The sequence below is a fragment of the Mercenaria mercenaria genome, chromosome 5 (genome assembly GCF_021730395.1).
Source record: "Mercenaria mercenaria strain notata chromosome 5, MADL_Memer_1, whole genome shotgun sequence".
NCBI classification, from domain to species: domain Eukaryota; kingdom Metazoa; phylum Mollusca; class Bivalvia; order Venerida; family Veneridae; genus Mercenaria; species Mercenaria mercenaria.
This window is the reverse complement of record NC_069365.1, coordinates 56785266-56808726: the sequence shown is the minus strand read 5'-3', so window position 1 is coordinate 56808726 and position 23461 is coordinate 56785266. Positions and strand designations below refer to the sequence as shown.

The 23461-nt window shown below is 33.2% G+C and overlaps 1 protein-coding gene across 1 annotated transcript in view; it reads left to right on the top strand.

The window, feature by feature from the left end:
* The first annotated feature begins 7044 nt into the window (after nucleotides 1-7044).
* Nucleotides 7045-23461, top strand: part of LOC123558438 (glycine receptor subunit alpha-2-like) — a 75224-nt gene continuing 58807 nt past the window's right edge. The window contains exons 1-2 of the mRNA XM_053544617.1: nucleotides 7045-7585; nucleotides 15276-15361. Coding sequence (XP_053400592.1) covers nucleotides 7506-7585; nucleotides 15276-15361 — 166 coding nt within the window. The 5' untranslated portion in view covers nucleotides 7045-7505. The remainder of the gene's footprint in view (nucleotides 7586-15275; nucleotides 15362-23461) is intronic.

The window sequence follows — 23461 nt, the reverse complement described above, 5'->3', positions numbered from 1 at the left end:
CTGGTCCTAACTTTGAACATTGAAACAAATGAATTTAGAATATTGATAAGTCATTAGCATAACATGTCAATTTTCATAACTGAAGGGCCCGTAGGTTATTAGATCTAATACATAAAACTATATGTTAGCTGGAAGACATCAGAATGGAACATGTTTGGGACAACACCTTGTGCCTATGTATATGAAAGTTTTTCTTGCCTACCTTGCGGGAAAAGGTTATCCGGGGTTTGGGGTCACAATATCTTTCTCTAGGGAAACTATGAACTACACCTGCAAATATTGACGTCATAGTGTATGAGCGATTTTTAATCTACAATATCATTGAAAATAATGTTATAATATTAAGGGTAGGTAAGAGAATGACCTAACATATCTACACGAGTAAGAGAAGTGTTTCTCAACCCTCGGGACAGTGCGGATACAAACCCTCGCTACTGCTCGGTTTTCCATTCCACGCTATACCTAGTGTTTTTGAAAGCATGTCTTACACAGATAGTAATATAAGATATTGTTGACAGTCAAAGATTTTATTGTGGTTTTTGCATGTAAATTGCTTTGTCAGATTTATCGTCTGCTCATTTAATTCTGCATATTGAAAGGTTATCATGCTCAAGATATGCATGATATCTTTGCTAGTTTCGGCCATTGACGTCTGCCTTCCGACATCCTTTATTTTGTAAGATCTTTTAGCCCAAGATATGCACGGTTTATACACGAGATTTGCACGATATATGCAAATTAATTGCAGTTTATTATTAGGGCGTGTAGTGACCGTGCCACGTTTCCTTATTTATTTCTCCTTTTGGAGAAGATTGATGACATTGAATATATATAATTTAGTAGTCATACAGCTATAGCATGTATGCAAGTTAATCTAATAAAATAATGCGCATATTTCTTAAAGTGGGGCATAAAGGCTTTGATATGTCAAACAATGTTCTTTGTTTTGTAAATCCCTTACTTAATTTCAAAACGTACAAGTACACAAAGCTGTTATATCTGAGTGATCTGTATGTCTGTGACACTTGAGGAGTTTGTGCAGAGGAAATGGATATTTTTCCCGCGGTTTCACACGCAATCTGTTTTGGAGCACGGCAATGGAAATAAGTATCATTTAAAAAGAAAACAATGTTAAACCTTGGTGATTCAGTTTAAGGGGGATAATGGTTTATATCTGTGTGCGTGCGTGTGTGCGTAGGTGTAAATTATATGTATTCATTACTAGAGAATTTGACACGCCTGAAGCTGTTATTTCAAGTTTTCTTAATTAGTTTATTCACTGAATTGGAAATGTTTATGTGTTTCTATACTGGGAACTACGACGGTGTGTCTGCGCATGAAAAAACAATAGGCTAAGACGCAAAATTACTTTTCTATCTTGATGCTGTTCTTGTTTAATCTCTCCATTTGTACGTGAAGCGGAAATACGTCAAGATAATATCCCGGTTTTAAAATATCATTCTACGCTATAGAAGTCAAGCATATATATCAACTTTTTCCGAAAATGTAATTTGAGTGAGACGTCGAATTTTATATAGAAATCTAATACAGATCAAGGAAATATCTTGATAATAATTTGATTGGAAAAAAGTTGGTAAGTTTGTGACAAAATTTTAACATTTAAACTTTAATACTGACTAGGATAAAACACTAGTAAATATATGTTTTACAATATAGAGGCACTCATTTGACATTTGTCACAAAATATTTGTTAGAAATTGTTGTGAGAACAACGGACATTGCTTTTCTGCCATATCGGGGAAAACATTCTTCACAAAACCATCCGACTATTCTAATGACGACATACATCCATAAGAAAGCTTTATTAGTGTATCATTGCCTGGTGTTGGCAAATGAGACGTTTTTGCTTGTACTCCAAACACGCTAATATGAATACGTTTACATTTTATGCAGACATCGAGAGCAAGACATTTTATATACCATATGGCAATGATTGGATGATTTGGTCTGACATTTAAAGCCATAATGACGACAAAATAATACTTATCTATTCTACGTGAAATGATATATCATTAATGTTTTGTATCCAGATTAATGTCATTACAGAAAGGGACTGTTGTTTAACAGCTTTCCCAAAATCAAGTTTGATTATAAATTTCTTCAATACCCTATATATGTCATTTTGTTTTGAGTCGCCGTACAAACCACGTCACTCATTCGCTCGATCTTTTATCTACGGAGAGGGGCAATTTCACCCAGTTTCAACGAAGTATTTCTAAGTCAAAGCGTACAATGCATAAACTGCTAAAGCATGCTGCATTGATCTTTTTAAACACTGCCCGTCTAAATTTATACAGCATGTTTATTGTTTTAAGTCTGTATCGCTGAGTCTTATCCCCGGTTTACTTCGTCGCGTCATTGAATACGTTCTTTTACAGTCACATAGTATTTGTTTATTTATATTTTCATGAGCATCTTCTGTTTTACAGCGTGTCCCTTTCGTAACTGTTACGTGTGTAAGGGCTTCCACGGACGGAGAGTAATTCTATTTTCAATTTGTTTTAATATAGGAACAATGTAGGGGTTGGGTTTGGCGTCACTAAATTATTTAAACTCCCATTAATTATTTCTTCTTCTATAATGTGTGTGTCTGTTTGTTAGTACTGTGTTGATACTATTGCGTACATTTGTGTTAAGGTATACATGATCACAGTCATTTACCACTGCAGACAAAACACAATTATTATACATTTATATCCTCTGTCACATACTGACTGAACAAATATATTCTGTTTCTGATGTATCTGCACATACTTCGGTTTCCATGTGTAACGCTGTCTGAGTAATTTCCTTCTTTATTTCTTTTTCTTTTGGTCACTTTGTCCTTGTTTTACATTTTACCATGTACAGAAATGTCGCCATATATTTAGATTATATTTCATTTTGGAATAGGTAAGTAAGACAAAACAATTCCAAATTCATCCGCATTCTTTAATCATGTTTATAAAGGAAAGATGCCTAAGGCCAAATTCTTTAGTAATTTAGCAAATTAATGTGTGAATACATGTTGCAATGAAAAATATTTTACGGCGTCTGTCACTGCATTCGCAGAAGTTCGTGTGCTGTTTTGGGGTGACTTTATTGCAGTAAGGTAAAAAATTATTTGTGCATATCAGGCCAGACATATTATGAAGGCAATATGTCACGACAGAAAAATTTATGAACGTAAGTTATTATTTTGCTAACATAGATACCAAGGGACCGAGCAATAATATCATTAGACATTACATCAGCAACAAAATAGATTTGTCCGGTCAAAATGTAACAAAGAGTATACGTGTATAATAATTGCTTTGTGTCTGCACAAAAGCATTGCCATTATGTATGAATTTGGATTTTATTAAGACGTCTACATTCGACAGAAGCCAAAGGTTCCCATTAGTAAATGTTGATCACGTTAGCCTATGCAGGTCCAGTCACAAGTAGTCCAAATATAAATAGTCCTTATCTTTCTCCCTTCCCTTGTGTCATTTCTCAGTAGCATCGGGTTTTCTTTTACTCTGTTGCGTTTCAGAATGAATTGAAATCATTTTACCGGAATTTGCATGTTCCTAACGCATGCTGGATAAAATGGCGGCGTAATAATTTTATGTCTCGAAAAGAAGCGAAAGAGTAAATTTAGAGGGTTGTATGAATCGTAACTTTCTTATATAAAAGTTTACACCACTTGATTTTTCTATATTAGCGACATAGTTCATTATAAGGATTTAAGTCTCAGGTGTCTGGTATAATCAGTATCCATACGTACACTGCGATATGGTTTTTGTTTGAGAGGTGGCGTGGGGAAGGTGAGTGGTTTTTCCTTTTTGATATTTATCATTGTTTCCTGTAAAAGTGTAGTACATAAAATGTTTTGGAGCAACCACCTATGAATATTTATGAATCGCCTGTTAGCCGAAAATTGTCGTTGTGTTTTGCCAATAATAATTGCCTCGTTAGATTAATGGTTTGCTGACAAACATCCTGCATCTAGTAGAATTATCGTGCCCGCGATATGCACAAAATATGCAAATCAATCCCAGACAATTACTGGATTACAGTAAGGTACTGTACAACAGTTCCCAATAATCAGAGGTATTGTTCATTACTTCATATGAGAAAGTATTGTTGATTGTGTAACTTCGTCATGATTTGATTATTACTGGTAAAAAATGGGACAATATTCTCTATAGAACATGATTCTTGATATAATTGATTTGTCTACATATTAATGCTAAGTGTATAATTATATGAATGGCTTGGTTTTATTTTTTTTAATATAGTTAAGGACCAAAGTTCGTATAATTTGCCGACAATTAAGTGAATGATTGGACTCATTATGAATACAAGTGTAATCATATAGTTATACAGTCAAAACATCCGAGGAAGGTACATACACTAAAATAAAATATTCATATGCCACTATGTAATTTAATTGCAGAGTCGTATAGGTCGTACATACTGTCGTTATTTTTGTTTCAAAACTACAAGTGGAATCTATGTACCATCAGTTATAATCAGTTATAATTATCCAAACGTTTTTATTTCGAATAAACAATAAAGTTCAATAAAACATTAAATTCCAAACAATGCCAGTACCTGTAGCTGTTGTGGTATATCCGTTGCCAAGAAAGTACTTATTGCATGTCTGCAACAGAAATCACTGTTTTTTTCGCGGTATCACACGTAGAAAGCATCGGTCAACAACAATGAAAATAAACGCCATTCGTAAATAATACAACCCTTCGTGTTTCCGTGTCTCAAATTATTCATTACGAGAGATAATGCGGAACGCCTAAAGCTGTTTGCTTGATGTTCGATCTTTTTACTCCTCCATTTTTAAAAAGTATTTGCATGTATGCAAATTGTATTGCAGATGAATTTATGTAACTGTGTTAACATACAGTAATCAATGTCGTCATGATCGCTGCCTTTTAGCCTCTTGACAATGATTTTAATACAGTAGATTTTGTTGTGTATGATAATAATTTTACTTGATTAGTGTGTGCATGTTGTTTCCTAAAGTTCACTTAATAAGTGTGTTCACGGAATGTGATTTGTTCACGTATCTTTTTTCTCGGGGAATACAAACCAAGCCAAAAAAAAAAAAAAAAAAAAAAAAACAGGGAGAAAAGTTCTGTGTGCAAATAAAGTCTCAAAACTACGGAATATATCGAGAAGCTTTTTTCTATACTATCAATGTTTATAAGCTAGATTGTCATTGAGCATAGTAGTATAAACTATGTCAAGGTAATGCATTTTCCCCCGTTTATTTGCTGTTATTTTGTTTGCGTTTCTTGTTTTACCTAACAAATGAATAATGTACAATTAGATACTACATCACCTTATTCTCATAGTGAGCTGTTTCCTTTTTTCCTTTTCGGCCTCAAAGTTTCAGCATCAGTTATTTCGGTCTTTTAGTAAAAGAGACAGACAAAGGTTGAAGTAGCTTGTCTTTTTTTAATATTTTTACTGTTGCAATTGTTACCGCAATTAACGTTTTATTAATATTTTCACTTTTGGCTAAAAAATTGAAATGTCTACATTTTATTAACGCCTGCATTGATAAAGCTTTTTAATTCTCATACAGTAAAAGGCAAAATCTAAATTTCTAATTAAATTCATACACTTAAGAAATGCCTTGAAATCATACTGTCTCCCTGAGGACACCTTTTGCAGCAGCATTTTCAAGTTACCGCAAAGATCGGAAAAGGGTGACAAAACAATAAATACTATAAAGATACTATAAAGTTAGTTACATTATGTATGAAATTCTCTAACTACAATAATGCAAAATGACAGCAGTTGTGTAAAATGCAAGGAACAAAAAGCTCGTTTAGTCTGTGGAACGTAATGCCACACCACAAATTTATCAACATTTTTAGAATAGGACACAGCGCTTATAATATATCTAAAATCATGATTTCATGCACAATCGTATGTTAGATGTAATGGTAGCCATGTGCTGAAAGATTATTTGATTACTCGTAGCTGACATCTAGAGCAATCATTGCGAGGGAGACTACAAACTGCCGTTGTTTTTGTTTTTACAAGTTGTCCACAAACACTAGAAAAATGACTTTTGTTACGCGAAGATTTTCGTCACATGTTAGTACACCAGTGTTTGATTACCTGTAAATGTGATTAAATAGCATGTACATCAATACATTTAGAGAAACGTCCATGATCACCTTTTTGAACTGATTATATAAAGTAAAGTAAAATACATAAATAAATAAGCGTAAGTAAATAAATACGCTGTTGTGTAAACAGATTTGGTATTCATTTCATGGAAAATATCTGAGGAATGTGTATTTGTGATTATAAATTGAAATGAAAGCGTTTACAATGTCAATACTAATCTTTACAAAATACTCGAAGTGCAGTCCTTCATTCTGAGAAAAATATTTGAGAGCTGACAGAAGAATGGAACTTGTTCCAAAAAACCAATTATGGCTCTTTTGCATCACAGTCAAATATATGTTTTTACATTTGTAATTGTTTCGTTATAATAACCGTCTGAATACAAGCAAACTGCATATTGTACGATAATCACAATAAATGCACGAGATTATGCCGACCAGTCACAGTTAAGTACTGCTGTGTAGTTACTCTGCAATCTTTTCCCCAGTTAATTAAGACATCTTCAAGTGTTACTATGGTAATTGTTACAATACGATCCAAACATTTGATTTTGTATGTTTTGGGTTTAACGCCGTATTTCAACTGTATTTCAGTTATGCTACGAAGCTAACCCAACAAGAGTTTCTTGATTTTGAACCAGTGCAGACCTGTTCTCCGCAAGAAACTGCCAGCTTTAGAGGCGGAGGACGAATGATTTCTGACACGTTGTCTTTATCAAACCGTTATGTAAGCCTTGCCCGAGGATCGAACTCACAATCCTGCGGTCCGTAGATCTGTGCTCTCCGTATTGAGCAAAGTGGGCGAGCTTTTAGTCACATCCTTGCGTAATAATGACATAAGTAAAGAACTGGTTATTGTTATACTAATATATTGTAGATATAGTGACAAATGGTTCTTAATTTAAGCAATTTTGTTAATTGCAAGGTATTGTATATTAAACTCAAACGTAGTTAATTCGAATAAAGATAGATTGGAAGCAATCAATTCCAGACCATGCAAGTAGTACCTATGGCTGCTGTGAAATATTGACATTTTCATTCAATAGCCGAGTTGCCTAATGCGTACTAGTTGAATGTCCTATCTGTCTTGAGCAGAGAGTCAGCAGAAATTGCTATTTTCTCGCGGTGCCATGCACAGAAGACATAGGCGGACGACAATGAAAATAAGTGTGAAAATTTAGTATATCTATTCCAGGAGGATATGTATGCCTCGAATTATTCATTAGTGGAGATAATTTGGAACGCTTAAAGACGTTCCTCAATTTCAATAAATTATTGTGTTCACGGTGTTAACGTGTGTTTTTTTCTTGGGAAGTTCGATACAAGCAGTAAAGTTAATCGATTAACAAAAAACTTCAGAGTATGGCGGGAAATTGTTTTCCTGTTTTCTTGATATTTGTGTCTAGTTTTATTGGTTGTTTAGCGAGCGGAAATATGTCAAGGTAAAGTAGTTTTCTTTTTTTTAAGAATACGGTTTTACATGATAAGAAAGAAGAGAAAACATTATGAAAACACTTCATATTTTCATCTTCTGAAAATATAATTTTCTTAATATTTCAGTTGAAATAATTATGATTTAGAAATATTTAGAGCAATACGGCATGTAAAAATCTAGCATTACTTTTTATGGTAAATGTGAGCGATCGATTAATCTTATTTTGTTATTAAAGTAATCAATCCCGTCAAAAAATCAAAACATACCATTACCTCTGCTGTTATGTTGCTAGATTACGTCTTATGCTTCCAAAGAATGTCTTTAATATTTGTTTTACAAAAGATGTGTACGATTTCGATAGGATATGAGTTCTGAAGTGAAAAAAAAAATATGTGTTGGAGAAACAGACAAGCAAGTAGAAATGGATAAGTTTTACATTAATGACTGATATTATATTTGGACTAGGGGTTAAGTTTACAGGTAAATGATGTTTAAAATACACAAACAAAAAATAACAGCAAACAAATAAAATATGTCTATTTGCGTTTGTAACAAAGAGAACATGATAAGTTTATATAAAATGATTGCCACCGTATTTGATGTCAACACCAGTGACAAAAAATGCACGGGCCTTATTAAAGTGCTTTATTTCCATTCTGGTATTGGTGATTAATAAAAAATCTTTAACGTAAATTAAACAAGGAATACTCAAGTTTATTTTCAAAAGTATAAGTCCATCATTTATCTGTGCTAAGTTACTCAGCCAAGTAAAGGAACCAGAAAAGGAGCCTGTTTTATAGAGTGAAATCTAGCTACGATAGTCACTTATATGACTATACATGAAGCCGCGAACACATGTGACAAATTTTCCGATTAATAATCTGAAAATTTCACTCTAATAATTTTAAAAATGAATTACTTTAAAAATGTAAAATGAAACAAAACATTTTAAAGCAATTTGTGTGTGTGTCCATGGCCTAAGTAGCATACTTCGTAAAATAATGGAAAGGGCGCACTTACGTCAAAGTAGGAAATAGTCACTCTAATTTAATTAAGGTATCAGATCCATAAATAGAGAACATTTCGATGCCTGCTGACCCCATGTTTTTGGTATCATTTGAAAGAGTTGTGGCTGCTGAACAAGAATAAGTAAATAAGATTACCATAATGATATGCATAAACCACTACAGTCATGTGTTTTGACTGCGAAATGATAAATCTTACACTGTAATAACAGGATTTCTGTCGAAGTATCATTAAAAAGTATCAAGTAAAAAAAATCTATAACATATTTTTGTCCTGTAATTTATATCTTCTTTTTTTCTTTTTCAATAGACAATAAATTTTCAAATGGTACCAGATTAATATATGCTTGCCAAAACTTATCAATATTTGATTTATTTCAATAGCCCAGTTATACAGAATATGTTTATTTGTGGACCAAAACATCGATTTTGCAATGATTAAAAGAATTTTAATTTTTCATCTACTATTCCCGCCTGCGTGTCTCTTTAAAAATCTAAATAAAATGTTTTGGCTTTCTTGGTAACACTACCATTTTCCCCTAATTTCCAAATACAAAAGCAAATTAAATTGTTTTTATCATTCCAGTCGTGCGTGTTTGTCTGAAATCTAAAAATTATTTTAACTTTTAGTTGTATACTGGCATTAAGGTAGATTCTATAGGAAGAAAAGAACAAACAAGTAACGAGGCGCATTTCAAAAGAAACAGACATATATTTAAGCTTCATATGCAAAATACCAAATTTAGCCTCTTTTGTGAAGTTTTAATTGGTTTAATATATATTCATGGTAACAAATAGCAGTTCTAAACATATTTGATCGAAATAATCATAACAGAAAATATAGTTGGTCGGTATAAAGCGACTTGTCCCATATGTACATCACATATCATATAATTTGCGGCACCAACCGACCTCAGTATTTGTCTTGCAACCGCGTCTCTTCTCGGGTCACTGTCGTTTATGGTCTCATTGGAAGTGACATCAAAAGTATTTGGATTTTTTGGCCTAGACTCTACGGAAATTGGTTAGAGGTAAATTTTCTTCACCACTTTGGATTCAAAAATTATCTTTAACGGCATGCCTGGTGACATGCCGGGGGTCTATACTCTATACATTGCGTAATGCTATAGTGTGCCTGAAAGGTCGGATGGACCCTTATTAAACTTAAATATAGGTAGATAGATAGTACATCACATATTCTACAACATTTTAAGAACACATTGAACCTATATAAAGTTCAACATTATTTGATCAAGTTTAGTAACATTTGTCTTGGCCATGAAGCTGCTTTCCGGTAAATCATTGCAAAAGGGTGACAGTTACTGTAACGGTACTACAATGTTTACAAAACAAAATAGGTAATTCCATGAATCAAATATCAATTGTAACAATATTGGGTTACACAGTAACAGAGGTCCCCGCAGGTGGTAACGAGCAGTACCTATCAGTGAACTACAACCTTTTACATGTAGGAAGGAGTCTGACTATTAAATGTCATCCCTTTTTGTGTTTACGTTCTTTTGTTGTATAATTTTGATGTGATAAAAAGCCCATAGTAATATAGAAACTACCAAAACAATTTGTGCATTCTATTGAGACTAGAGTGTATACGCCTGGGTTTCCGCAAAAGCTCCGCATTGTTTGAATTAAAGGCCATAGAACAAAAAGGGAGAGCGATATGTTCTTGACGATTAATTACAACATAATCTCGAAGCCAAGTTTAAAAACAATCCCAGCCAAGATTTTAACCTACATCTATATTCACGTACACAGTCACGCGTAAATCCTGATGGCTCTGACAACGGCATTATATATTCAAATATTTAACTTGTCCGCAAAATTCTAGATGATAACATGTAACACCTTCTTTACCTTTGAAAATTAGTCTTCTCAAGCTAATACACGCATTTAAGTTAGCACAACGGTTGGTCTTTCATATATTGTTGTTTGCGAACACTAGAAATGTGAATTTTGGTCTAAGAAGAATGTACATGTTCGAGCATCAACGTTTGATTACAGCCACAAAAAGATAACAAAAGATGAAACAGATAATATTTTGCAAAACAAACGTATGGTAAAGGTGTTCAGAAGTCTGCTACAAACAAAAAGCAAGACATTCTTTTGCGAGTTAGACAAGTACGCTTTCGTTTCACATTTTTGTACATAATTACACCGATGTAATTCCTTGTTTAATCCATCAACATTTAGTCTAAGACATAATGTCTAACGAATGCATTGCCAACACAATGTGATATTTTTGAATATGGTTGTAATGTTCTGTTAATGATGATAAATGTTAACAATTCCATTTAGAGTAATAACATGACAATAATTTATGTCTGTCCCAATGGGCATAACCTTTCCATCTCGAGTCCTTCAGAAAAAAGCATGTTCCGGATGCAACGTTGTTAATGTCTGTAAGAGAAAAAAAAAATTGCATTTGTGCATGAATTACGAGACCGTCTAATGCTTTCATCAGTTAGATGAAAACTTACATTTTTCGTTTTTGCTCGTGTGCGTATATTGTGAGCTCATAAAAAACAGCGAAAACTAGTTACACTGGCATATACCATGAATGTTTTGCTCTGAGAAAGAGTCTTGGAAAGTCTGGGTTCTTTTTACCTTTTTTAATCTTGAAGAAAAAACGGTGTTTAAACAGATTTTGAAATTGATTGTCTTGAAACAAACATTTAAATTTGGTGCAAGTTTGTTTCCATTGAATCCAAGGCAGTTATAATTTTGACAATAACGCTGTAGCATTATATGTTCAATTTTACTATAATCGTGTAGCAGTCTGTGACTTTTAGAAAGCAGACAGCAGAATGGAGCCTGTCAATAAAAAAGACCATCTAGTGTGTCTCTTTATGATTTGCCTGACTGTATTATTTGTCGTTTTTTGCCTATAAACTGCCTCATTTCATTAATCGTCTGCTCATTAACATTCTGTATATTGTAGGCTTATCATGCCCGAGATATGCACGAGATATGCAAATCAGTTCTAGTCAATAACCAGATTATGTAGTTACTGTTCAGCGTTTCCCTATATATTATGACATCTTTACCTGATTTGTTATGAACAGTACTGGTGATACTGAACACAATGACAAATTTTAAAGTAATAAAGTAAAACATATTGGAGTGGTGTCCTTGCACTTTCATATAATAATAAATAATTTACGTATTATCAAAAGTATAATCAAATTGACATATGGTCCTTAAACTACGCCATAGTTTGCGTTTCTAAATGATAAGAATATGTGAGGAATACAAGGTATAAACAAACGCTCGTCTTATCTTAAACTCCCAACTGCGATATAAAAGCCAGGTTTTTATAAAAATTATGCATGCTTCATATCAGAGAGCCCCTTTTCAAAATTTTTAATAAACTACAGAATAGAAAGTTCTAAAAAATTGCATAAATACACAATAAAACATTATTTATCAATTGGTGTAATTATTTTTTGAAACAATTTTTGTGAAGTAGAGTTTCAAAAAATAATTCAAACTAACTGTCAAAAATTTGAATTTGCCGGGACGAGCTAACGAGGTCATGAACCCTGGAGAAATAGAGAATGTAAACAATTCCCACGTGGTTAATTTTATCTACAAACTTGATAGGCAGAAGGCTTCATGTATCAATTGAATTAACACCTAGAACATATTGTAAAGCTTTGCCAGGAAAGAATTTTTGAATCTTTAAATTGAATAGAATATCATAATCATTTCTGCAGTTATATTTTTATGTTATTTAAAAAATCAAGTTTTAATTCAAGATGTAGAGAACTAAACTACAGACATACAGTGATAAATTATTTCAAATAGCTTATCATTTTCAAGGCCTTATCACAGCAACACGTGCTAAGTGTGGGTTGTCCCAGATTTAAATAGTTTATTTTTTCTACATTGATTGCAAGATTATCTCAATTAATGGGCCAGTGTCAGCAATGCCAGAAAAGCTAAATGAATGTTTGATTTTGAAGTTCCACTGGTCAGTTTACAATAACAAGTTTAAATATCAGGATGCTAGTCTCAACTTTGAATTTTCCCTAAGATTGATTCTAATATGGATGCACAAAATATGGATACTACTTAATTTGTAACCACCAAAACATTCTTCTTCAACTGCCCATTGTTTACATTGCTAGAGAGCTATGTTTAGCTGACAGCCAGCCTAGACTAGCATTGTTATTTGATAGGCTCCTCCGACAAAATTTACTACCAGGGCAGTAAAGATTGGGGCTTTAAATAAAGACTTTAAGTTAATATTCGTCTGTGACGCAAACTGCATTTCCGACTGTGCAAGTACACATGATTTATAAATATTGCCATTTTCATGTTGAGTTGTCAAACACCGTCTTTTTCCATTTCCTATCCGTCTTGTTGAATTAGTGTTGTATAACATGACATCTGAAATTAAATTCACAGCTTTTGCTTTAAATTGTTTTGCTTATTAGTCCAAAAAACAGGTGTAAAATGCCTCTGATATAGCAAAAACTGTGAGCATATATAAGGAGTTATGTCATAATACAGGTTGATATCTATATCATTGACAGGACAATACTTTTAAGCTTACAGACCCACCAAATATCTATAACTTACTGTTTTTGGTGTTGGAAATTATACATGATCGGCATAGAAACAGCTGTGGAAAAAAACAACAACAATAACAAAAAACCCCAATAACTCAGGGGATTTTAAAATGTCTACTTATCAAACTACAGTATATCTATATTTTAGCTGTATAAAAGTAGTTCATTTTGGGAAAAGAAGTAGGTCGTCTAGTTGTATTTGTCTTTAACAAGCGTTGGTATAGAATTTTGTATGAGAAGATATATATTATTTTTACAATTCTATGACATTGATGAATATATTTAACAAAATAGAATACTTGTGAATTTACATAGAATCCTCATTCAGTTTGTATTATTGAATATCAAATGTTACAGACAAGAAATTTTCCAGAAAAATGTTTCGTCTGTTAAATAAAGATTGTGTTATCTCCAGGTTTGGCAAAAATTCAGGTATTGTTCAGACTGTATTTGTTATGAAATTCCATATCTTCTTATACATTTCTTATCTGACTGGATGGTCAAGTCTAATATGTCATTTAATATGTGTGCCTTTCACAAACTGAACTTAGGTAAAAGCTTACTTAGTATTCTTATCTTTTCTAGTACTTCGGGATCAGGAGCCCATTCAATTAATGTGTATGAAAAAGTTACGCTTCAGTTAATGTAACGGGGCGTGAATATGTCGCACTTTCCATTATCTGGCACGTACAGACTTAATTAATCAATCCGGGCCTGCCATTATATGTCAAGGTTGCATGTTATGCTTCGAGAGGATATACTAACTATCACAAGTGCATTTGTCAAGAGTTTTGTGGCGGTCGTAAAAACTCTTTACGAACTTGCACTCAGTATTGTTATATTTCCTGGTCCGCTGCCAACATGGTGTTTATTTAGTTAATACGTATAATACAGTTTCGCTTCACCCGATGCTGGGGGGGGGGGGGGGGGGGGGGGGGGGGGGGGGGGGTGGGGGGAGGGTGTTGCACATTTTATATATACTTAAACTCACTATAGTTATATTTCATTTCGGATCATGGGTCCATTCAATTGATATATTTGGGTATTTTTATTTTTAGTACTTCTTACAAACAAATCCAAATCTTTAATTTTATTTTTTCTCAAACTACAAATTGCTTCTAACGAAAACTAAAACATTGCTCAGCCAAATTTTTGGTACAGATGATTTCTGGTGTCTGCACTTTCCTCTTCTGAATGTTTGCTTATTACACCAATAAAAATGTAGGTCACAATCTTGAAAGCACTAAAACCTAAAAAAACATGTGAACATTTTCTTTAAATCTATATATCTTGTTTCAAAATTCAGCTTTTGCTTTCTTATAATTGCACAAAGAAACTTAGTGTCTGAGTAGATTTGTCTGGAATTAGAAAAGCTTTAGTTAAATGACGAGTTGTGATTTTGTTCCAAATTTTTATGAAAATGCCAAAGAATCTAATTTCAGAAAACATTTATTCATTTTCTTTATAGGAATTCCCAAGATCAGAAAATGTATATAGGCATTTTGTTTAGAGATAAAGATTTATTAAAAGTTTAACTGAAATTGCCAAACAATTCCATATTATTTTTTATATTAAATTGTTTCACTGTTTTTAAGTATGTCTGTGACATTAACTTTAAGGAAAGGTACTATTTTTAAAACATTCCATCTGAAAACAAATGATATTTTCTAATTTAAAAAATCGTTCGTCAAATTATTGTTAAAGACACACTTTAAAGGTCCATTACTAAGGGAAAGTGAGTTGGCATTTTTTTTCATAGCCAGTGCATAGACTTCTGCAAGACACTAAATAATGAAGATTGGCAGGTCAAAATTTACAGAAGGTCTTTGGAACTCAAAGAAATGTATGTGTATTATGTTGAAATTTCAATGAATCGACAGAATGACCCCCAGGTCTTTTTAACTTTCTTCATACTTCATAGAAAAATAATTGTACATATACTGCGATTTATTTCGAATTTCTACATACCAACTTTCATTTTCCAATAAAATGAAATAGTTTCTGTGCTTTTTAAAAGAAATTAAAATGTTCACTTTCCTTAGTATTGGACCTTTAAAGTGGCACATGTGTTTATTTGTTACAGACAAGCAGTTTTGAACGTGCTGCTAGGGATTTCTGAAGACACAAAGTCTAAATATGACTCAAGCATAGCACCAGACTTTGAAAAAGGTAAGAGTTGTTCTAAAAGAGAAGGGTAAAGTTTGTTTGCTCAAAATTAGCCAAAAATCCGAGTTTCTAAACGGAGTAAGTTTCCTGACGTCTATCAAACTGCATGGAATGGTTTGCTATTTATTCACAACTGAAGAACATATCTGATATAAAGGAGAACATTAATGGGACACCTTCAATTCGTAAACGATTTGTTAAACAAAACTGGAGTATTCAGTACGGATACTGTTATCGACCACGACCTAAAAGTGACCGTAAATTCTGTGAAAGAAACTGTACATATGGTCAAACCATTTTTGAGAGCCTTTACAGCTCACAATTAAACAGTCTCATATGACCTCAATATAGCAATAATGTGTATTCTGCTAAACATTCTGTGATTTCAGCAATATTCAGTGGTATAACTTGAATATAATAACAATTTTGTGTAAAAACCTAAATTCAAAATTCAAATTCACCAATTTGAAAATTATCGAAATTGAGTAGGTCATAGAAGACTTAAGTGAGCCTTGTCTTTTAAATATGATAATTATTGTTCACAGGTTTGAATATGGTATGTGTATTTTGCATCTTTGTTTAGATGGAGTCCATTTGATTTGATAAATACAACTAAATCAAGGTCTCAAACCGTTTGGAATTTATCTTTTACGTCAGATACAAGAAAATAAACTGTACGAAATGACGTATCTTTTACTCTGTTTACCATTATGGTATAATATGTACGTTGTCATAATAATTTCTGGAGAATAATAGACTCGAGTAAAACTTCTACAATTGTATATAAAGGCTATACGGATCCTATAACCAAAGTTACTGAAACAGCTTTTAAGGATAATGACTTCGAGGTTAATAAGACAATTGTCAACACAACTAATTTGCATTTGAAATATCCAACAAACATATCATGAACAAGTACAGCAAAATCTACATAAGTGCACTGTTTTTTTTTCCAGATAATGTAAAACGGTATTTTTTTCTGAATAGCATTTGTGAAATAATCATACTGATAATTGTAAAAATCATGCAACAAACATCTATGTGATGAATACTGGTTCCATTTCAAAAGATCTAAACATTGGCTTAATTTACGATACCATAGATCTCTTAGGATAATTTAATCAAAATGAAATGGAAACAAATGCGCAAGCATCCTTTATAAAATTATTACTAGATGTCTAGGGTTCAAAAGGAAATACCACATTCAATGAACGCAGCAGCCGTACAGAGCTCCACGTGGAAACGAATACACGTGTACACAGACTGTAAACAAATATAAACCAATAAAAGATTCAGGGAATAACAGCAATTAGGATGTAACCAGAAGACACAAATATGTGCAGCAATAATAAGGAACCTAGCTGGAAATCCCACTGGGACATTTTAAGGCAATAAAGTCATGTGAATTTTAAAATTAAAGCTTTGCTGAATGAAACACATTGGCTAAGCATGACAATTTGATATTTGAACGTTATAACAAAATTTCAAGTTGTTTGGAAATCGTTAACTTGGAATGATTAATCGTATTTCACGATGATAAGTAGCTGTCTCGCAAATATACAATGGCATGCATTGCAAAGACGATTCAGATCCCAGTTTGTTTTGTTGTAATACTGTTCAGACAATGAGGTTTAACGTTAAAGAAAGAAATAAATTTGATGGAACACTATCTGTATCTGCTTTTTAAAAAGATCAAATCGAGTTTTCAATAAAATGAGACAAACTACAATTTGTATGATAGGATCTGTTACGTTGATGATTTTCTATGCCTTTATGCGATCATGTCGTTATGATTCTTATCTTATCTTGTGTAGCATTATATCTATAACATTAGATTACATTGAATTATTTGTCCGTTTTTACTGGCTATCTGTCTGAAGTTATTATCATTTAAGAAAGAGTTTGGAGTAAGTGTATATCTTGAATATTTTCGACCGTATTTCCTAGTATCATAACATTTCACAATAAACTGTTTTGGATACAAGTATTTCTTTCGGTTTGCTGTTTAAAATCATACATTATTATTTTTTGGAAATTATCTTTTGCTGAAACTTTTCAAATGGGCAAAACCATTAATATAATGTTTGAATGAAAATAACTATTTGTCGTGTTTTCTGTTGGGATATATTCTAAAAACGACCCCGCTGTCCTGTGTTACGTAAAATATCATGCTTAGTTGTAAAAGCTCTTTAGGGCTCATTTTTGTAAAAACTTTTTAGAGGTTATTTTTTGTGTAACTGTCTTTCCATCTCAAAATAAAACTTTTCTTATCTTCTTCTGATGTTTGATTCAATTATGTGTACACGAGTTTTAAACCATACCTGAGATTAGTGTAATATGCATGAACGACGAACGGAATAAGTCCTGCCTCGAACGTTTTGTTTAGGTTAGTTACATATTTGTTACCTCTTCTGAGAAAGCTTGCCCCTCAGAAAAAAGTCAAATTCCTACTTTGTTCAATATCCAGCCTGTGTAGCGGAGAATAAAAAACATTACAATTGTTTCCGATGATATTTCTCCGAAATTTGTACTAGTAACATATGTTTCAAATCATACTACTGATATCAAATTATGCAAGTTAATTTCGTTTTTTTTTTGTCAACCTTGAATATGTTTTTTTTTGTCTTGGTCACCTCAGACTTCACAATATTGAAAAGTAGATAAAGGTACGGGTCCGGATATTAGTAATCACAGCGAGCCTGTCTTAGAGAATGCAGTAGTTGGAAGTAAAATTTCACTGCTACCTCGACACAATATTTTAATTTATTGCTCTCACTCTAAGTTTGTTTATATAACATACATGTAGTTTATTAGTGGAAAGGAATTAAGACCTATTTACATTAACAGGCACCTGCTCTAAAATGGTATGAATGACATGATCAAACCAATGCAATGTTTTCAACTATCACAAAGAAAAAGAAATATTGACATCATTTTAATGCCGGACCAAAGGTTGTTTCTGTAGTGTTATTTAGGTTTGGAAATTCCTAATTTCTTTGAAATGAATTAAGATGCAAAGAAATTTAAATAACAATCTAAGAGAAACGGAAGTGCTTGATATATAGCTTTATTTTCAACATTTTAGTTACTTGCATTTCACTGTGTAATATTTAGCACCCTTTTTTCGTTTCTTTTTTTGTTTGTTTGTCTTGGGTTTAACGCCGTTTTTCAACAGTATTTCAGTCATGTAACGGCGGGCAGTTAACCTAAGCAGTGTTCCTGGATTCTGTACCAGTACAAACCTGTTCTCCGCAAGTAACTGCCAACTTCCCCACATGAATCAGAGGTGGAGGACCAATGATTTCAGACACAATGTCGTTTATCAAATAGTCACGGAGTACATACGTCCCGCCCGAGGATTGAACTCACGACCCCGCGATCCGTAGACAAACGCTCTTACCTACTGAGCTAAGCGGGCGGGTTTCTTTTTTCTTTTTTTTGTGGTTTCAAACGAATATGTGTGTCTTTTGTGGAAAATAGGTCTGTTACTTGGGGAAAAGTTAGAAATTATTGTAAATAGATCTCAAGTGACTTAACTGTATATGAAACAAAGAACAGCACATAACATTGAATATTTTTTCAGTTATGAATCGAATATACTTTTAACGAATTCTACAAATACGGAACCGCCATATTTCTGCGTGTCTATGATACAGCTGTTATCAAATATCAAGTAAATAGGGACTGTTAAGTATATTTAGTGATATTCGTTCCTCTCGGGAGTATTTATTATTGAGTTAGGACACGTTTAAGAGTATATCGGGATATCTAGGTATTGATTATACTTTATAACGTACGGCCCGTCACTTTTCATTAAGAATAAATAAGAAGAAAGTTATAACAACATGTCCGCTGGGATATATATTATAGCTTATCAGTAGGCGTCATTTATACCTTTATGTTTCATGTGCTAATCCTTTCTTTTGGTCATTGATTTTTAGGGAATAATACTCATATCTAGTTTATTTTAAACATATGTTCTGACTTCAAAACTTAGTTAGTGTTCCCGTTACTCTCATAAGATGTTCAGAAACGAAACAAGAACAAGGATATTGGTGTCCAAACGTTGTCAGTTGTTTTATATTTGGTAGAAACGGTATTTCAAATCACACTTTTCCGCCATTTGGTTATACCCAGAAGCCTGTCATATATCAACACGGTGGTATAGAAGTTGAAGTTTCGGCCGGTCAGCCTCGAGGTTGTTGATTCCACCCTCACTGGGGTCACGACCACACCTTCTCACAAAGCCACCAGTACTGCTTTGTCCACAAAGCAGACTCATGAGTACGGCAAATATGCCCGAAGCTTTCGTCAAAATAGAGCTAAAGCAAACAAGTATAAACCAGCTTAAAATTCAGCTTCTAAAATGATAGACATGTGTAAGAATAGCAAATACTGCGAGAACCGTATAATACGTCAGTTTAGTCTGCAATTAAATAATACTTACCCTTGAATATTTGTACTACGTTAATCCGAAAATACTGTTTAAACTTAAGGTCTATTCTTGTATGAAAATCTATGAACGCGTTGACAAATTGTACTGTGTATTTCGATTTGCAAGTGTTAATACGAGTAAAATATTTACTATATATCGTCTGAATATAAAGCATTTGTAAAAGTGATATGTGTATAAGCACTACATTGCACTTACGTAAAATAAGATATTCAAGACAATCTTATTACTCTTTTGAGAAACAAAATAGTAAAGCCTTATTATGCCATATACCTTGCCATCTCTGTCATACTCCTTTCTGAATGAAAGTAGAAGTATGGAACAACGGTATCCACAGGGATATATGTCGAGTAGTTTATTCGTTTGAAGCTTTACTGATATTACTGCAGTTGACGTAAATAATCTTTTTAATGTTTGTTTTGGGATTAACAGAAAAGAATGGTCCATATCATTAATGTACTGATGACTCTAAATAAAACCTTCATTGTCTTTTATAGGTAAAGAATATAGCAGCATCATTTCAAAAAGTAGTCCGAAAAATCTAAAGCTTAACAGCTCGGCTCGTGTATCCACAGTTTTGTTTCTTTCCTTGAACACTAGTCTTAAGGATTTTCAACAATCTTTGTGTCATCTTAAGTCATCTTCCTGGTAATGAAATGTATGTAAGAAAATTGAAAAAAAAAAGAAGATTTTTGTTTGTTTTGGGTTTAACGCCGTTTTTCAACAGTATTTCAGTCATGTAACGGCGGGCAGTTAACCTAACTAGTATTCCTGGATTCTTTACCAGTACAAACCTGTTCTCCGCAAGTAACTGCCAACTTCCCCACATGCATCAGAGGTGGAGGACTAATGATTTCAGACACAATGTTGTTTATCAAATAGTCACGGAGAACATACGTCCCGCCCGAGGATCGAACTCGCGACCCCGAGATCCGTAGACCAACGCTCTTACCTACTGAGCAAAAAAGAAGATAAATTGAAGGAAATTTTTGATAATAAAAATTGTTTTATTACAAACAAATGATAAAAACCCTTTTGTGTGTTGCGGTTTTGATGCATAGTATCTTGTCTGCAGTTGTTTTTAAAAGGTTATTGGCTGCAGATGTCGAACGTTCTTCACATACTTGTATATTCTGTTGCATATTTATTGGCTTGAATTAATGGAGTGCAATGATTCAGATCAATACGTTCTGAAGATGATACATGTACATTTGTTTCAGTGCTAGCGCCTGTAACAGGCTTTAGTGCACAAAGTCTTCGCAAGTTTCAGTCTGATTGCTTAAAACGCCGTTTTCAGTCTAGTGGTTAAAAAAAGACCTGAGCTTTTGCAATACACATGAATACCTTTGTCTTGCCCGTCACCATCTTGATTACCCAATATGTCAAATTTATTTGTTAACCAACACATTCAGCAACATACTGTGATGTCAAAGTGAGAACCTGGTACAAGTTGTAGGCAATCAAACATTTATTATTTCATGTTACTTTGTTGCACATCCCATTCTATGAAAAATTCACTCCCAAGGACATGACACAGTCGTAGTGGCACAATTAGAATGGACTCGAAATATTTCTAGGAGATGACTATCCTGTCACAGTTATGACAGCAGCATGGTGCAAAGGCAGGAAAAAAACTAATAAAACCTAATGTAATGAAACAGGATTGGTCTGGCACTTAGCTCTCCCAAGGGAAATACTATCATTCCGTGTCATTTTTTCTCAAAGGCTGTGTTGGGCCACGCAGATTGTAAGTGTTTTGTATACACACTGTGTTATTTCACCTGTGTAGAAACATCACACTAGTTGATGCTGTTTACTCTTTATACATTTAGACGTCGTTGTGACTTCTTGACAAGATTCTAGTGATTTTAATTAACACGACAAATAGTTATTTTGTAATAAAAATTGTTATTTACTCTCAGCACTAATCAGTACAAAATTTGACTTTGTAATCCTCTCAGCTGTAAGGAATAGTTTATGGTTTCAAAATATTTTAAATGTTGGTCATGTTTAGTTTTTAACTGGTTATGCTACATTTCATTTATTCAGTTTCTATTAATAACAGAAAAAAAAGCTAGCATGAATATCTTTAAAATGAAAATAAGTGCAAAACGGAGTGTAAATAACTGAAGAAGCTTTCGTGTGTACGGGCCCTCCGTAAGGATTTTAATTTACCCAACATACAAAACTTTTTCACCTATATAGAAATACAGTATAGCAACAAATGAGGTTTTTAAAGGGGTCGTAGAAATTTAGCGGTGTGCCGTAACCATGGAAACGGCTGCTGAAGCCTGTAATTGCTGAAACTTTCTTTTGTCATATTTCAAAAAGAAGGAACATTGAAACTTGATTTTTTTTCATATTTTCATTAAGCTATAATTATCTATTGCTTGCAGTGATTATATTCTAACTATCTTATTAAATTTCTTAATTGTCGTCAGCTTGTGCAGTTTTAGTAATTAGCACGTGTATTCAACTGTGAACCAAAAAGGTGCTTGTTTTAAGCAGAAAATATTATTTGGACTTAATTACAACTATGGCTGTTTTATGGCTTGAAAATGTTGTACAATAGGCATGCAATTAAAGTTCTAAAAATTTGGATACGTCAATTTAACATCATTTTATATAGCAATGCAGTGGATTACATGCCATATAGGTTATTAATTCGCTTCCTTTTCAATACACATGGACAATGAAGTTAAGTATTAACTTGTTAAATCTCTGCTTGGAATATTTAACGTAAATTATATGAAAAATAAACAATGTTTATTGAAATAATTGTTGGAAAACATGTGGATAAATTATGTTTTTTTGTGACACTGCCTTTTGTTAGCCGTCAGTATTGTATAGATACGCTTAACGTATAACGCATGCATAATCTTTTTTCTTTTTCGTTGATATTTGTACTATTACTGTTACAAAATCTAGTATTTTAGGTTTGATACTTCTATCACTTTAATGATTAATCATATTACCGGACTTCTCTCCATAATTCAGCGGTACCAGTAGTAGTGCCTGTATAGACCTAGAGTAAAGACTTCCAATGTGTGTAAAGCGTTCTACCAAAGTGAACTGATGCTAATGTTCATGTTCATGTTTCTATGGAAACCTGGTGTCAATTGCTAAATATCAGATATCAATGCTAAATGCAAAACACCATATGAATTTTTTTTTGAAAAGGACATTTATTAAGTAAAATGGAAGGCTATGAAAAGCCATTGTGCCATTCTAATCGACAAATGCTAAATGGCAAACAGTTATTGCAAAATGCTATTCTAGCATAAAACTGCTGTTATTGTCACTTTTCGGGGTGTTTTAACAGGAGAGAAAACGTGTGTTAACAGAGATTCTCGCGCTCACGTGCTTTTATAACCCCTTTTTATATATGCACGTTCAGTGGCAAAGTGTAAACGTATTACGGTACCAAAACGGATAGTTCAAAAGGAAATGAGGTCAACGTGAAAAAACAACGTTTTTACGCGTTAAGGCATGTTCTTTTCGTGTTATTACATCAGAATCCCTCGGGAATCGTTTGTACCCTGGTCGTAATGGGCTCGGGTACCAACCAATCCCTCGGGATTCTGCAGATGTTATAACACGAAAAACCATGCGTTATTTTAATGTCACATATTGCCTGTTAAATGGTAATT